The sequence below is a fragment of the Balaenoptera physalus genome (genome assembly GCF_965194825.1).
Source record: "Balaenoptera physalus genome assembly, chromosome: 11".
Taxonomy (NCBI): Eukaryota; Metazoa; Chordata; class Mammalia; order Artiodactyla; family Balaenopteridae; genus Balaenoptera; species Balaenoptera physalus.
In genome coordinates, this window is record NC_138896.1 from 110,804,377 (window position 1) to 110,819,730 (window position 15,354).

Sequence of the window (15,354 nt, forward strand, 5' to 3'; positions counted from 1 at the left end):
GCCTCCAGGTGTTTGTGTTTTTTACAATTTTTTTTCTGTAATTGATTTCTAATCTCACAGTGTTGTGGTTAGAAAAGATGCTTGATATGATTTCAGTTTTCTTAAATTTACCGAGGTTTGATTTGTGACCCAAGATATGATCTATCCTGGAGAATGTTCTGTGTGCACTTGAGAAGAAAGTGTAATCTGCTGCTTTTGGATGGAATGTCCTGGAAATATCAATTAAGTCTATCTGGTCTAATGTGTCATTTAAGGCTTGTGTTTCCTTATTAATTTTCTGTCCATATGATCTGTCCATTGGTGTAACTGGGGTGTTAAAGTCACATTATTATGGTGTTACTGTCGATTTTGCCTTTTATGGCTGTTAGCATTTGCCTTACATATTGAGGTGCTCCTATGTTGGGTGCATATATGTTTACAGTTTTTATGTCTTCTTCTTGGGTTGATCCCTTGATCATTATGTAGTGTCCTTCCTTGTCTCTTATAACAGTCTTTATTTTAAAGTCTATTTTATCTGATATGATTATTGCTACTCCGGCTTTTTTTTGATTCCCATTTGCATGGAATATTTTTTCCATTCCCTCACTTTCAGTCTCTGTGTGTCTCTCCAGATCTGAAGTGAGTCTCTTGTAGACAGCATTTATATGGGTCTTGTTTTTGTATCCATTCAGCAAGCCTGTGTCTTTCAGTTGGAGCATTTAATCCATTTACATAAAAGGTAATTATCGATACGTATGTTCCTATTGCCATTTTCTTAATTGTTTTGGGTTTGTTTTTGTAGGTCTTTTTTCTTCCCTTCCTCTTTTGTTCTTTTGTAGTTTGATGACCATCTTTAGTGTTGTGTTTGGGTTGCTTTTTGTTTTTTCTTTCTTTTTTTTAAAAAAATAAATTTATTTATTTATTTATTTATTTATTTTTGGCTGCATTGGGTCTTCATTGCTGCATGCGGGGTTTCTCTAGTTGCGGCGAGCAGGGGCTACTCTTCATTGTGGTGTGCGGGCTTCTCATTGTGGTGGCTTCTCTTGTGGAGCATGGACTCTAGGCGTGCAGGCTTCAGTAGTTGCGGCACGTGCTCAGTAATTGTGGCACGCAGGCTGTAGAGTGCTGGCTCAGTAGTTGTGGCTCACGGGCTTAGTTGCTCCACGGCATGTGGGATCTTCCTGGACCAGGGATCAAACCCACGTCCCCTGCATTGGCAGGCAGATTCTTAACCACTGTGCCACCGGGGAAGTCCCTGCTTTTCTTTTTTTTGTGTGTATCTGTTGTAGTTTTTTGGTTTGCATGTCCCATGAACAGTGTATTATATACAAGTGTGTTTTAAGTTGCTGGTCTCTTAATTTCAAATGCAATTCCCATTTCCTGCATTTGTACTCTCCTCTTCTCATGGTTGCTGGTTTTGATATCATACTTGTGTATGGATGATTTCCTGCTTTTACTGTATGTTTGCCTTTACCAGTGAGCTTTCCCATTTGTGCTTTTCTTGTTTCTACTTGTGGCCTCTTTTTTTTCCCACCTGCCTAGAAAAGTTCCTGTAGCATTTATTGTAAAGCTGGTTTGGTGTGCTGAATTCTCTTAGCTTTTGCTTGTCTGTGAAGCTTTTGATTTCTCTGTTGAATCTGAATGAGTGCCTTGCTGGGTAGAGTAATCTTGGTTGTATGTTTTTTCCCTTTCATCACTTTAAATATATCCTGCCACTCCCTTCTGGCTGCAGAGTTTACGCTGAAAAATCAGCTGATAACCTTATGGGGATTCCCTTGTATGTTATTTGTTGCTTTTCCCTTGTTGCTTTTAATACTTTTCTTGGTATTTAATTTTTGTTAGTTTGATTAATGTGTATCTTGGCATGTTCCTCCTTGGGTTTATCCTGTATGGGACTCTCTATGCTTCCTGGACTTGGGTGACTATTTCCTTTCCCATGTCAGGGAAGTTTTTGACTATAATCTCTTCAACTATTTTCTCGGGCCCTTTCTCTTTTCTAGTTCTTCTGGGAGCCCTATAATTCGAATGTTGGTGCATTTAATGTTGTCCCAGAAGTCTCTGAGACTGTCCTCATTTCTTTTCTTTTTCTTTCTTTTTTTAAAATTTATTTATTTATTTATTTATTTATTTGTTTATTTATGGCTGAGTTGGGTCTTTGTTGCTAGGCGTGGGGTTTCTCTAGTTGTGGCGAGTGGGGGCTACTCTTTGTTGCGGTGCACGGGCTTCTCATTGCTGTGGCTTCTCTTGTTGCAGAGCACAGGCTCTAGGCATGCAGGCTTCAGTAGTTGTGATGCGTGGGCTTCAGTAGTTGTGGCTCGTGGGCTCTAGAGCACAGGCTCAGTAGTTGTGGCGCATGGGCTTAGTTGCTCCACGGCATGTGTGATATTCCCGGACCAAGGCTCGAACCCGTGAGCCCTGCATTGGCAGCCAGATTCTCAACCACTGCACCACCAGGGAAGCCCTGTCCTCATTTCTTTTCATTTTTTTCCTTTTTATTCTGCTCTTTGGCAGTTACTTCCACCATTCTATCTTCCAGCTCACTTATCCATTCTTCTGCCTCAGTTATTCTGCTGTTGATTCCTTCTATTGTATTTTCCATTTTAGTTATTGTGTTGTTCATCCATGATTGTTTGTTCTTTAGTTCTTCTAGGTTTTTATTAAACATTTCTTTTATTTTCTTGATCCGTGCCTCCATTCTATTTCCGAGATTTTGGATCATCTTTACTATCATTACTCTGAATTCTTTTTCAGGTAGATTGCCTATTTCCTCATTTATTTGGTGCTGTGGGTTTTTACCTTGCTCCTTTGTCTGCAATATATTTCTCTGTTGTCTCATTTTATCTAACTTGCTGTGTTTGAGGTCTCCTTTCCACAGGCTGCAGGATTGTAGTTCCTCTTGCTTCTGGTGTCTGCCACCTAGTGGGTGAGGTTGGTCCAGAGGCTTGTGCCATTATCCCCTTGATAGAGGGTTTGATTGGTGTTGTGACCAGAGCCTGCCCTAGATATTGAGCGGCGCCTCCCCTGGGTTCTGTGGTTGTCACTGCCCTGTCAGGGGTGGGGTCTGCTCCCTAGTTATTGGAGTAGAGGCCCCCAGATCTGTTTCTGAGCTGTGTTTCTGATCTCCGGTGTGAGGTAGGCAGGATTGGAGCGCTCCCACTGGGAGAGAAGCCGGAGTTTTCATCCACTGGAGCTGTTCACCTGTGTATGTGCTCTGTTGTGTCCCCTTTTGCCCGTTGTATGGGCTCACGAAGTACACTGTTGTTGGCACTGCTCTCGGTTCTGCCTTAACTGTGGGCGTGCCGGCAGTTGGCCCTGGTGACTCTCAGGCGTTGTTTTCACCAGGCCACCTGCGCAGATCCAGTGAGGTCAGGTCCCAGGACTGCAGTAGTCGTGCATCTGGACCTGTTGTGGGAGCTATGGGGGCAGCTCAGACTCTGGCCTGGCCCACCCCCCATGTGTACGTGCCCACAAAGCCCAGAGCTGCTAAAGCCAGACCCGTCCCACCTGCAGGAGCACTTGTTCTTCCAGATGTTTCACAGGTGCTGAATTTAGGAAGCTGTCAGTGGAGGTGTAACGCAGCTGTGAGGAGAGCTTTCAGCTCTTCTTCCTTAGTCACATGGCCCCTGGGGCTCAGCTGTGGTTTCAGCCCCAGCCCTGCATGTGTTCCTCCCACCAGAGTCTGCTCCAGAGGTTGCCCCAGAGCCCACGAGCCGTGAGGCAGGAAGGAGCTGAGGCGGCGATGGGGGTGAGCGGGCGCCCAGGTGGGAGGGTGCTGGGGTAGCGACTGAACACGTGAGCTTGTCTGGGACGATGGGGGTGAGCGGGCGCCAGGTTGGGGTGGGGACGGAGGAGGTGATGGCGGGCGTGGGAGCCCTCCCTGGTACCCTGTGGAGGCAGGGGCCAGCGCGAGGCTGCCCTGGCGGCCCCGCCCCTTGCACGTGACTCAACAATGGTGCCTCTGGCGCTTCCTCTGTGAGCATCGCGGTTGCAGAGCTGCTCATCCCGTCCCCTCAGGCTGTCTCCTCACAGCCAACATCAGTCCCCTCCCCGGTCGGCTCTCCAAACCCCGCGTTCCAGCACCCAGCCCCTGTCGGCACCAGTGGACACCCTCTCAGGCTGGGGCTCGCAGGGCTGTGGCACGCACCATCTGTGTAGGTCTCACTCTGTCCTGCCTGCAACAGACCAGTTGCTGGGCTCTCCTCCGAGCCCCGAAGCTCCCCTTCTGTCCCAGCTGATCTCCCTGCGGGGGAGGGGGCTTCCCTGCATGTGGGAGCCTCTCCTCTCCTTCAGCTCCCTGCCAGGGGTGCAGGTCCCATCCCGCTTCCTCTCCTCTTCCTTTTCCCTTCTTCTTTCTTTCTTCCTACCTGGTTATGGGGGGATCTTTCTTGTCCTTTTTGGTGTCCAAGGTCCTCTGCTAGTGTTCAGCAGGTGCTCTGTGAGAATTGTTCCATTTGTAGATGTATTCTTTTTTTTTTCTTTTTTTAATAAATTTATTTGTTTTATTTATTGTTGGCTGGGTTTGGTCTTCGTTGCTGCACACAGGCTTTCCCTAGTTGTGGAGAGCAGGGGCTACTCTTCGTTGTGGTGCGCAGGCTTCTCATTGCTGTGGCTTCTCTTGTTGCGGAGCATGGGCCCTAGGTGCACAGGCTTCAGTAGTTGCAGCACGCGGGCTCAATTGTTGTGGCTCATGGGCTCTAGAGCACAGGCTCAGTAGTTGTGGCTCACGGGCTTAGTTGCTCCGTGGTATGTGAGATCTTCCCGGACCAGGGCTCGAACCCGGATCCCCTGTATTGGCAGGCGGATTCTCCACCACTGTGCCACCAGGGAAGCCCCGTAGATGTATTCTTTTTTTAAAAAAGTAATTTTAATTAATTAATTTATTTATTTTTACTTTTATTTTTGGCTGTGTTGGGTCTTCGTTTCTGTGCGAGGGCTTTCTCTAGTTGCGGCAAGCGGGGGCCACTCTTCATCGCGGTGCGCGGGCCTGTCACTATCGTGGCCTCCCTCGCTGCGGAGCACAGGCTCCAGACGTGCAGGCTCAGTAGTTGTGGCTCACAGACTTAGTTGCTCCGCGGCATGTGGGATCTTCCCAGACCAGGGCTCAAACCCGTGTCCCCTGCATTGGCAGGCAGATTCTCAACCACTGCGCCACCAGGGAAGCCCCGTAGATGTATCTTGATGCATTTCTGGGGAGAGGTGAACTCCACGTCGTCCTACTCCTCCGCCATTTTGAGGGCCCCCCACTGTGAACATTCTTGTGTGTGCCATTCTGGGGCTATTTCCCCTGGGTGTATAGGGAGGAGAGGAATTGCTGTCTGGATGTTAAACTTTCGTAGCTGCTGCTGAACAATCTTCCAAAGCGACTGTAGCAGTTCACAGCCCACCAACAGGTGTGAGGGTTCCAGTTGCTCCACACCGCTCCAACACCAGGCACACATACTTCAGTTTTGTATTACTTGGTCCTTTGGGTGTGCATTAGTATCTCATGTTCCCTGTGACCAGCGAGGGTGATTACTTATGTTTATGGGGCATTGATGACTCTGTGCTGTGAAGCACCTGTTCCTCCTGCTTTCGGCCCACTTTTCTATTGGGTTGTCTGTCTCCTTATTTTAGTGATTCCTAGGAGCTCTTTACATATTCTGATTACAAATCATTCGCCAGTTCTAAGTATTGCAAGTACCTTCCCCCACTGTGTGGGTTGCCTTCTCTCTCTTCGTGGTGCCTTTCAATAAACAAAAGTTTCTACTTTTGTAGTTCAATTTACCGATCACTTCCTTGTGGTTAGTACTTTTCAAGTCCTGTTTTAAAACTCTTTGCTGACCCCCAAGGGCATGAAGATATAGGTTTATTGTATCTTCTATGCACTTTTTTTTCATTTCGCAAGAATATCTACAAACCATCCCTAATTGATCTAATTGTATCCATTTTGTTTGTAGGTTTTTTGGATTTTCTACTTCATCACCTTGAGTGACATTATTTTCCCTTCCTTTCCAATCCTTACACCTTTTATTCTTTTTCTTGCCTTATGGCATCATGAGGACCCTCATTACAACATTGCTAAGATAGGCATCCATGCCTTGTTTCCGATGTTGGGGGGAAATATTTTACCTAGCGGTTTCTTGTGGGTACACGGATCAGTTTCCCATTGCTGCTGTAACAAATGACCACAGACCCCGTGGTTTAAAACACACAAATTTATTAGGGTTCTAGAAATCTGAAGTCCAAAATGAATCTTACCGGGCTGGAGTCAAGGTGCCCCCAGAGCTGGCTCCTCCTGGGGCTCCAGGGGAGAATCTGTTTCCCGCCTTTTGCAGCTTCTAGAGGCGCCTGCGCTCCTCCACCCCCGAGAGCAGCATCTTCCCGTCTCCGTGGCATCTCCCCAGCTCTGCTTCTGCTGCACCCCCCCTCCTGCTGCTCCAGACCTCCGTCTTATAGGGCCCCTTGTGATTATATTGGGCCCCTGTGGATAATCCAGGACCATCTTCCCGTCTCAGGGTCCGTGATCACATCTGCGAAATCCCCTTTCTCTATAAGGGAACACAGTCACAGGCTGGGGACTAGGGCACGGACGTCTTTGGGGGCCATGACTCAGCTCACCATACTTCCTTTGGTCAGATCAGGGATGTCTGCTTCTACTCCTAGGTTGCTAAGACTTTTATTCAAAGTAAGTTTTGAATCTTAAAAAGCACTTTTACTGCATCTATTGAAATGATCGTATAATTTTCTTCCTCATTCTGTTAATGGGGTGTAGTACATTGCTTGATGTGTATATGTTAAACCGACTGAGTTTCTGGAACAGTCTGCCTGGAATGATCACCATTCTGGGTTTGGGGCTCGTCTTCACATCACCCACTGATTCCCTTCACGTTAGCGCTAAACATTCCCTTCCTCCCTGAATGCAGATGCAGTTTCTGCTTCGGAAGCTGGTCTCGGCGTAGCTACTTACGGCTGCGTGGCCTTGGGGGGCTTCTAACCTCTCGATGCCTCTGTTTCCTCACAGGGGTCGCAGTGTTTCCCACCTCATAGGGTCGTTACGAACATTAGTCCTTGCTAACTACCACAGTTAACCTCTTCCACAGAGGCCGGCTGCACTGCCAGAAGGCAGGGTGGAACTGACACAGCCCCTGCTGACTTCCTCCCCTGGGCTGGGGCAAGGAGCAGATAATTTTTCTCTATTCTTCTCAGTCTGAGCACGACTCAGTTTTTAAAACTCTTTTCTGATAGGAGCTAATTCTTACAGAAAAGTGGCAAAAAGAGTGAAAGGTTTTGTAGCGTGCCCGTATTTGGGCTTCTCTGAGCCCTCCTCATGAGGGATGCAGATGAGGCGTCCTGGGCGCGTCCGGGGTCGGGATGCAGACCCCTCTCACCGGGCTGATGTCGGGGCTGCCAGGCTTCTCCACTGCAAGCTCGTTTCCCTGTGGGAACTGACACATGTCTTGTGTGGAGGTGCTTTGAGACTGTCAGGGCATAACTTCATGTCCCTTTAACGGCATCCTCTTTCTGGGGGTGAGGGCGTAAAATGGGACCGACCTCCAGGAAGGCAGGTCAACCTAAGTCTCTGAAGCCTGGAAACTGCTCACAGCCCTCTAGTCTCCCTTCGGAAAATCACTCCGAGGGCCAGTCAGTGATGGCGCAGTGGAGAACTCAGGATGTCCAGGGCTGTGCCGTGGGGACCGCATTTGCCATGCGAGTGTGCCACATGAAGCAGTGAGTTACGGTAGCCCTTAATATTTCCTTATGCTGTTCACAAAGAATTAGTAACTTTAAAGTGTTTTTTTTTTAAGGAAGGTATGGAATTATCAAAAATGTGTATTGAAAAGTATTAGGAAAAAAATACCCCTAGAAATGTTATCAGCAGTTGTTTAAAATGGAGTTCTTTTTTATATATGATATTTTCTTTTACTTTTGAGATTGTTTTTTTTTTTTTTTAACAATAAACCCTGTTTCTTCTAAATCAAGGGTAGTGGGGGAAGAAGCAACCATAGTTTTAAGCCCTTAGTTTGGTGCCCTGGGTTCCATCTTCTCTGACACCTGTGAGCTGTGCTGTGGGAACCTCCCCCTTACTACTGGGAGGGAGGCAGCAGGATTGGGGTCCTTGGCAGCCCTCACCTCCCAGATTCCTGCCCTGCCTTCCCAGACGTCAGGCACTCTGCCCTCACCAGCTCCCAAGCCCAGCCTTACCCTGGGAGGCTCAGGGAGACCCCTGCAAGGACAAAGCGCAGGGCTCCCCCTGCCCCCCGCAGGCAGGTGCCTCAGCCCCAGGGTCAGCTGCTTCCATCACTTACAAAGGGCAGGTGGAGCTTCTCTCCCCTATGGGCTGGGGGTTCTTGAGACTTTAAGTGAGAGAGGACAGAGGGCCAGGAACGTAGCACAGGTCTGAGACACAGGAAGGTGTGTGTTCACAAGGTCTCTTTCAGAAGGCAGGGACAGAAGCCCGAGTCCAAACAGGTTAAACCAGACAGGTAAGTGTACAGAGCTGGAAGGTCCAGGGGTGGACTTCAGGCACAGCTGGATCCAAGAGAACATTCGCTGCTCGCTTGTGCTTTCATGGAAGCTCCCTTGCTGGGCTGGGAGGGTGCCGGGACCCCAGAGGCCCAGATCAGCGGCTGGAAGAGCTGACTTTTTTCTCCAGCGAGGCATCTCCCTCCCCAGGGTCTGCGATTGTTCCTGACCAGTCGGCTAATCCTTTCCATGTGTCCGGGGACGTGGATTTCTTCTTGCTCAGAGACCAGGAGCGGATTAAGTCTCTATCAGTGAGTACCTATCGAGGAGCAGCCTGCCCGCAGCTCCTCCCTCCCTCACACGGCCGCAGCCAGACTGCACTTTGCTCAGGTCACTCTCTCACTCTGGAATAGTCAATGGCTCACCACTTGCGATGAAAGCAACTCGCAGCTGCCTGGCCCCAGGTCTCTTGTCCCACTGTCTTACCAGCTTCATCACCACTGTTCCTGGGCTGTTGTCAGGGTGGGGGCGTTTCTGTGGCTACAGCCTCAGCCACCATGCCTTAACTTCTGCCGTCCCCTGCATGAGATGCTGTCCCCTCCTGAGACTCTCCCTGACCTTCAAGGCCCTCGGAAACCCCCCGCGTGCTCTAACCTTGCACAGTCCCCTCTCACTGGAATTCTGGGAGGCCAGACACACACACACACACACACACACACACACACACGCCCCAGGCCGGGTTTCTGGGACGCACTCTCACACGCTACAGGCAAGGCCTGCGTCCCGGGCTCCCTCATGGGCTGACTGTGTCCACCCTGACTCAGGGCTCAGCATCTGAGATTCCTTAGAGCAGTGGCTCCCTCTGTGACCCCGATCAGGACCAAGGACACACAGGGACTTGCAGGTCCTCCAGCCCCACCCCTGTGCCTAGGATCCAGGCGGTGCCATTGGTGTTCCCCACCTCCTGCCTGGAAGGAAGAGCGACAGAGACACAGAGCCACTCTGAGTGGCGCTCGTGGCAACACGCACACACAGGACTTCCCCTTTCTCCACCAGTGCCAGCGCAGCCTGGACTTTCTTCTCCCAGCCTGGCCCAGCCTCAGGGAGCCTCTGCCTTCCTTCTAAAAACCCCTGTCCCCACCTCACACTCCTCCGCCCAGCACAGCCCCCGACCTCCTCACGCTGACCCCAAGCAGCTGCCCAGTGTCTTTAAATTGCAGACCTTCTGCCCCTGGAATTCTAGCGGGTGACATTTTCCCAACTTCATTGTACATGGATGTGCAAATTAGGGTCCTGCCACAGATTAGAGGTGGAAGAGGTGTTGCACGCGGCAGGACCAGCAGGAAGTAGAATTTGACCAGGAGAAGCCAAATGAAGACCCACGTGAGGGCTTATCGGATCAGGCAGTCGGGGTCCTGAGCCAGCAAGATCCCCAGGGCTTGGACAGCAGGGCACTAGGCCTCAGGAAGAAGAGTCCCTCACCCCACCCTACACTGAGACCCTCCCAAGTGCAGGGCTGGGGCGGGATGCAGTCCTGGGGGTGGCCGGCCAGAGGCCAGGCAGGGTGGGGAATAGGTAGGGAGGTGCAGACCCCCGCACGTGACCACGGGCTGCCCACAGCGAGTAGGGAGCTTGCAGATCAAACTCGGGATTTCGTTTCTTTTGGAAACTCCGAGGATCTAGTTTCCCTCACCGTGGGTTTGTCAGATTTAGCAAATCACAATACAAGACACTCAGTTTAAGTGTGAACTTCAGACAAACGAGGATCATCTCTAGTGAGTGTGTCCCTGCACCACTGATCTGGAATGCGCATCTGACCCGCATCCTGGGATTCATCTGGCGCCCCGCCTCCCTGTCAAGCCCTGGGCAGCTGTGCTCAGGAAGCCAGAGCAGTTCCCGCAGGCTCACAGCCCCAGGGTCTTGTCCGCAAGCCCCTCCGCACGTGTGCGCCGCCACACGGCCAAGTGCGCGCCTCCGCAGCATGCGCGCTTCCGAAGCCCCCGCCGCCCCGGACAGGGCACAGGGCGACGCGGAGAGGACTGGTGGGTGGGAGAGGCTGGGTGGCTGGCCGCGTGCAGCCCCGCCCGACCCCGTTCCCCTACCCCGCCCCCCCAGCATCGGGAGCGACAGAAGCAGCTGCGGGTGCACGAGAAGATGACCTACTCGTCCCAAGTGGCGGCCAGGCACGCCAGCCTGCGGCGCGAGCTGCAGCTGGAGGGCGAGGTGGCGGACCGGGAGGCGTGCGCAGAGCAGCTACGCATCTTCAGCGAGCAAACGGCCTGGAAGCTCGCCATGACCCGAGGTGCACCCCTCCCCCACCCCCCAGCCCCGAAGTCCCAGAATCCCGTCTTCGCCCTTGCGGTCTGAGCAGTGCGTTTAAAGGGCTTGGGAGATGCGGGGTTGTGGTGCAGTGTGTGTGTGTGGCGGGGATCTTCTCTGTGCCTGACCTTTGCCTCCCGGGGTACAAAGATCAATTCCACATGGATTGCTGCTCTAAGAGCCTTTGAACCCCAACATTGCGTGCATTCTGAATGCTGACCTGCACGGTGAATGCAGGCTGGACAATGTATAAAATGTAGGCATTTCTTTTGGTGGCGAGCATCTGAGCTTCAGCACGGAGTGGCTTCTCTGTCCGGGGCAAGTCAGCTTTGTACCGCAGCTTCCTCTCCTGGCTGGGAACAGTACCAGCCTCATGGGTGGTGCGATTCAACGTCTTCAGACACTGCATGTAGTGAGAGGGAGCCGTGTGTGTGTGTGACCTGTTATTATTTTTATGACCCTGTAGGAAATCTGAAGTACTAAAAATGCACTAATACTCTACCAGTGAAGTATAAACCACTAAACTAGAAAGAAGCGATTGAGATCAGAGAGTCCTGGACCCCATGGGCTACAGGGGCCCTGAATGTGACTTTGAGCGTGGAGAGAGCCCCAGCCTCTACCCCCGACGCCGGAGGCTTGTTGCTTTGGGTAGGAAGCCCTGAGCTTGCTTGGACGTTCTCTGTGTGGAGCTCTGCACCAGGGAAGCAGCACTGAATGTGTTTTGTCTCTGCCTCGCTGTCCATTTCTAAGACCTGGGAGCAGCACGTGGCGTCTGGGTGGGGAAGGCTGGACCCAGCAGGCCTGACTTCCAGTGACGAGCCCAGGGAGGCCAGGCCAGACATCTAGACTGAAAACGGAACTCCTGTACCACACCGGGTTCTTCGGCAAAGGAGAGGATTTGAGGGAAAAGGCCGAGAGCCCCACGGTTCCGTCCACAGCTGGGGAGCCTCCAGGCCTTCCTGGAGAGGAAGGCAGGGAAGGAGGCCCGCATGGGCCTTGAGCCCAACTGCGATGCCTCCCTGATGGTACTCCGGAAGGTGGTCCCGATGCCCACCTTAACTTCCGCCTGGCTTAAACCCTGCCAGGGTAGACTTAGCTGTTGCCCACATTGTGCCCTGGAGGCTTAGGGCACCCCAAGGAGAGATCATGCTGCCCCATTTTTCTCTCACCGCCCCCATTCTCTCACTGTCCTGGCCGATAGACCTTTCATCATTAAGTCCAGCCAGGTAAGACTTCCAGGGTGGGCGTGTCCAGAGCTTCATTCCAGGTGAGAAGGGTGCTACAGCAAGAGAGGCTCAAGTCGGACATACGGAAGCACTTCCCACCTGGCCAGTCTCTAGCCATGGAGACTGTACTATATCAGCAGAGCCTGCTTTCCTTTTGCTGGAGCCAGAGCTGGCTCTCTCGCGGTCCCTGTAGTAATCTGGGCCTCACAGCCAGGCATAGCACCAGACCGGCAGGCTGGCCCCACACTGCCTGGCTGTGCCCATCCCAGGCTGCAGGCTTGGGTCTCTCTCCCACCGCCTGCCCGCCCCAGATACCTCATGCCTCTTGTTGCAGAGAGGAAGATGGAACCTGATAACATAAACAGCTACATCGACCAGAAGCGGCAAATGTTCCTCATCCAGGTAGGCTGGCTGCCCCGCGGGCCCAGCGGGCTGTCCCTGTGAGGGGCGTGACTCCCGCTCCGGTGCCCTCAGTACGCCCTGGATATGAAGCGGAACGAGATCCAGCGGCTGGAGAGGCTGGCGGCCAAGGAGGAGGCCGAGCTGGAGCAGGCGGAGAAGTTTCTGGAGAAGGACGCTGCTCTATTTGACGAGTTCCTCAGGGAAAACAACCGCAGCTCCGTGCAGGCCCTGAGAGTGTGAGCTGCCCGGACCCCGGCCTGTGCACACTCACCACCCAGCCAGCCCCGACCCCGGCCTGCTCACACCCACCACCCACCTAGCCTCACCCTGGGCCTGGGCACACCCACCACCCAGCCAGCCCCGACCCCGGCCTGCTCACACCCACCGCCCACCCAGCCCCGACCCCGGCCTGCTCACACCCACCACCCACCCAGGCCCCTCCTTGGCAGCTCCCCCACCTCCGGCCTTGACTGAAGGCAGAGTGGACACCCCTCCTGAACACCCTGTGATTGGCCCCCTCCCCTCCCCACCCCCAGGGCTGAGAAGGAGTCCAAAGTGAAGATGGAGAAGATCCTCGAGATCCGTGATCTGACCACCCAGGTCATGAACCTCAAGAGGTGAGGCCAGGCGGCAAGCTGGCCCCTGCGCCATCCCCGCCAGCACATCTCCGGGAGCCACAGGAGCCCCATACAGCACACACCTCTGAACCTCGGCTCTCTCAGGGACCCCAAGCCCTGCGGGGCTTTTTCAGACGAGGCGACTGAGGCCAGGAGGGAGTCGGTGGCCTTCCTGAGGCCACGCCACCGGGACAGGGCTCGCTCCACCCAGAGAGCGGCTGCAGCTCGGGGGGCGTGAGCCGTGCTGGTCCCGGCAGGGCGGCCTCCTTCCCCGCACGCGGTGTTCCGGGGCCCGTCCTCCAGGAGGACTGGGAGCTCTGGGCCCGGCCTCCCCTCCAAGGCGCCCAGGGACGGAGCCTGACTTCGCCCGTCCCCTCCCGGGTCTAGTGAAATCTCCAAATCTGAAGACACTCTGCAGCATTACAAGGTCTACAGGGATTTCCTGTACAAGCTGTCGCCCCCGGAGTGGCTGGCGGAACGGGAGGGAAAGCGCTCGGCTCTCACGAGTACCAAGGAGGCGGTCGAGGCCTTCGAGGAGAACGCGCTGCTCTCTGCACTTGGGGATGGAGGTAGCAGGAGAGAGAGGGCGTGCCGGGTGCCCCTGGAGCCTGTGTCCAGCCGGCTCCAGGCCCCGGGCCAGGCCCCTTCCCCCGCTTGCAGAGCCCCCCGGGCTCAGCCCACACACTCCTGGGAGAATTGCCGGCTCTCAAAGCAAACCTTGCCCCTGCCGCTGAGGGGGCCCTCGGGGAGGGTCCTGGGGAACCCTGTGCCCCTGAGCCACCTGAGGCTCCTCCCTTGCTTCCTGTAGGGCCAGAGGTCAAGGGCCAGACGGGCCTCAGAGGTATGTGGCTGCCCCAGGCTGGGGGGGCCCTGCTCCGGGCTGGGGCACATGGACAGCCCTCCTCTGCTTCCTCCAGAGGAGCAGGGCCCAAAGAAGCCCGCCAGGCTCCTGCAGGTGGCGCAGCTAAGGCAGGTCCCGTCCGGCACTCTCCACCACCAGCAGGGCACCCAGCCCAGTGTGCCTGGCAGGCTGGACCCCGGAAGGTGAGTGGGCTTGGTGGGGGGGGGCGACGGAGGTGACTGGCCTGCTGCGGAGCGGTCCCCAGTGGCTCTGGCCAGGGGCACCCCGGCTTGGGGGAGAGGGTGAGGAGGGCCTGTTTCTAGCCTGGACGGTCTGGAGTCAGACTTAAGCCTGAAAAGCAAGATGTTTCCCAAGCAAAGCTTTCTTTTTGTCTGATTTGGTGAACTTGAGCCTGGGGTGGCCCAGTTGGGCACTGGTGGGACAGACACAGATGAAGCAGCCAGGTCGGCGCCTGGGACAGGACGCACCTGCCCATGCCCTCTGTGGCAGGAGTGCTGGCTGGCGGCTGGCAGAGCCCCCGAGCCTTTCAAGAGAATCAGGAAGTCTGAATTTTCATATAAAGTCCCAAATTTTAATTGTGACAGTTACTTTTAAGTCTTTTAAAAAACACGGTAAGGGACAAACAGAAATCAAACAGATCCAGACCCGGTGACTTGCCGCGTGGTCCCTCCGACACCCACCTCTGGGACCACCAAGCCCCCCTGGGCTCTCCTGGGTCTCTTCCTGCAGTGCCCTGACACCCCCCGTCCACCCCCACTGTTCTCCAGCAGTGACAGGTGACAACGGGACAGACCTCCTGCCCCACTCCCTCCTCCCTGTCCCCTCGCTCCTCCAGCCCAGCCACCCCAAACCCCAACCCCTCCTGCGGGGCTGCCCATGCGGCGGGGAGGGGGCTGGGGCACTGAGCAGCCAGGCAAAGTGGGAGCCCTGGCTCTGCTTCCAGCACCTGCCCTCGGGGCCAGGGCTGCAGAGGCCAGGAAGTTGCAGCAAAGCACTGCCATGGTCGCACTTAGACCTTCTGTTACTTTCTTCTCTGATACTGTAGTGTTATTGACATATCACCAACTGCACAAGCCAGGCACACGCAACAGGTTAACTGTGGTCCCTGGAACCCCTGTCGGTGGTGCCGTTTCCAGCTGAAGAGGTTACATGTGTGTGCTTCCTTGCCCTGGGTTGCCCTCAGCCCTCGAGCTCCCAGCGGCAGGCTCCTGTCGGGACAGACCCTGAGAACAGAGGTCTGGCCCCGCCCTCTACTAGCCATGTGACCAGGGCCACTGAGCACATGTGGGCAGGTCGTGGGCTGCACAAGGCACTCGGCCGAGAGGGCAAGTGGGGGCTAAAGTCCAGCCCAGCCCTGGGCTCTGTCCTCCTGGAAGGAGGATTCTTAGAAGGGCACCTTCTGGGCCGAGAGTGTCCTAGCGGTGACCCTGGCAGGTGACTGGCTCTCTGGGCAGCGTGTTTCTCATTTGCCGAATGGGCGTCAATGTGCACACGGGCTGGGGCACAG

At 54.1% G+C, this 15,354-nt stretch overlaps 1 protein-coding gene across 8 annotated transcripts in view; it reads left to right on the forward strand.

Moving 5' to 3' along the window:
• CFAP100 (cilia and flagella associated protein 100) overlaps window positions 1–15,354 on the forward strand; it is a 49,126-nt gene that overhangs the window by 14,337 nt on the left and 19,435 nt on the right. For 5 of the 8 annotated variants that reach the window (XM_082414819.1, XM_082414821.1, XM_082414817.1 and 2 more), the window contains 9 exons: window positions 8,397–8,441; window positions 8,632–8,732; window positions 10,537–10,723; window positions 12,301–12,368; window positions 12,441–12,604; window positions 12,905–12,985; window positions 13,373–13,554; window positions 13,794–13,826; window positions 13,903–14,029. In XM_082414819.1, coding sequence (XP_082270945.1) covers window positions 8,397–8,441; window positions 8,632–8,732; window positions 10,537–10,723; window positions 12,301–12,368; window positions 12,441–12,604; window positions 12,905–12,985; window positions 13,373–13,554; window positions 13,794–13,826; window positions 13,903–14,029 — 988 coding nt within the window. Of the gene's footprint in view, window positions 1–8,396; window positions 8,442–8,631; window positions 8,733–10,536; window positions 10,724–11,212; window positions 11,389–11,490; window positions 11,967–12,300; window positions 12,369–12,440; window positions 12,605–12,904; window positions 12,986–13,372; window positions 13,555–13,793; window positions 13,827–13,902; window positions 14,030–15,354 lie in introns of those variants that run through there. The other 3 variants (XM_082414815.1, XM_082414822.1, XM_082414820.1) reach the window with 3 other exon arrangements.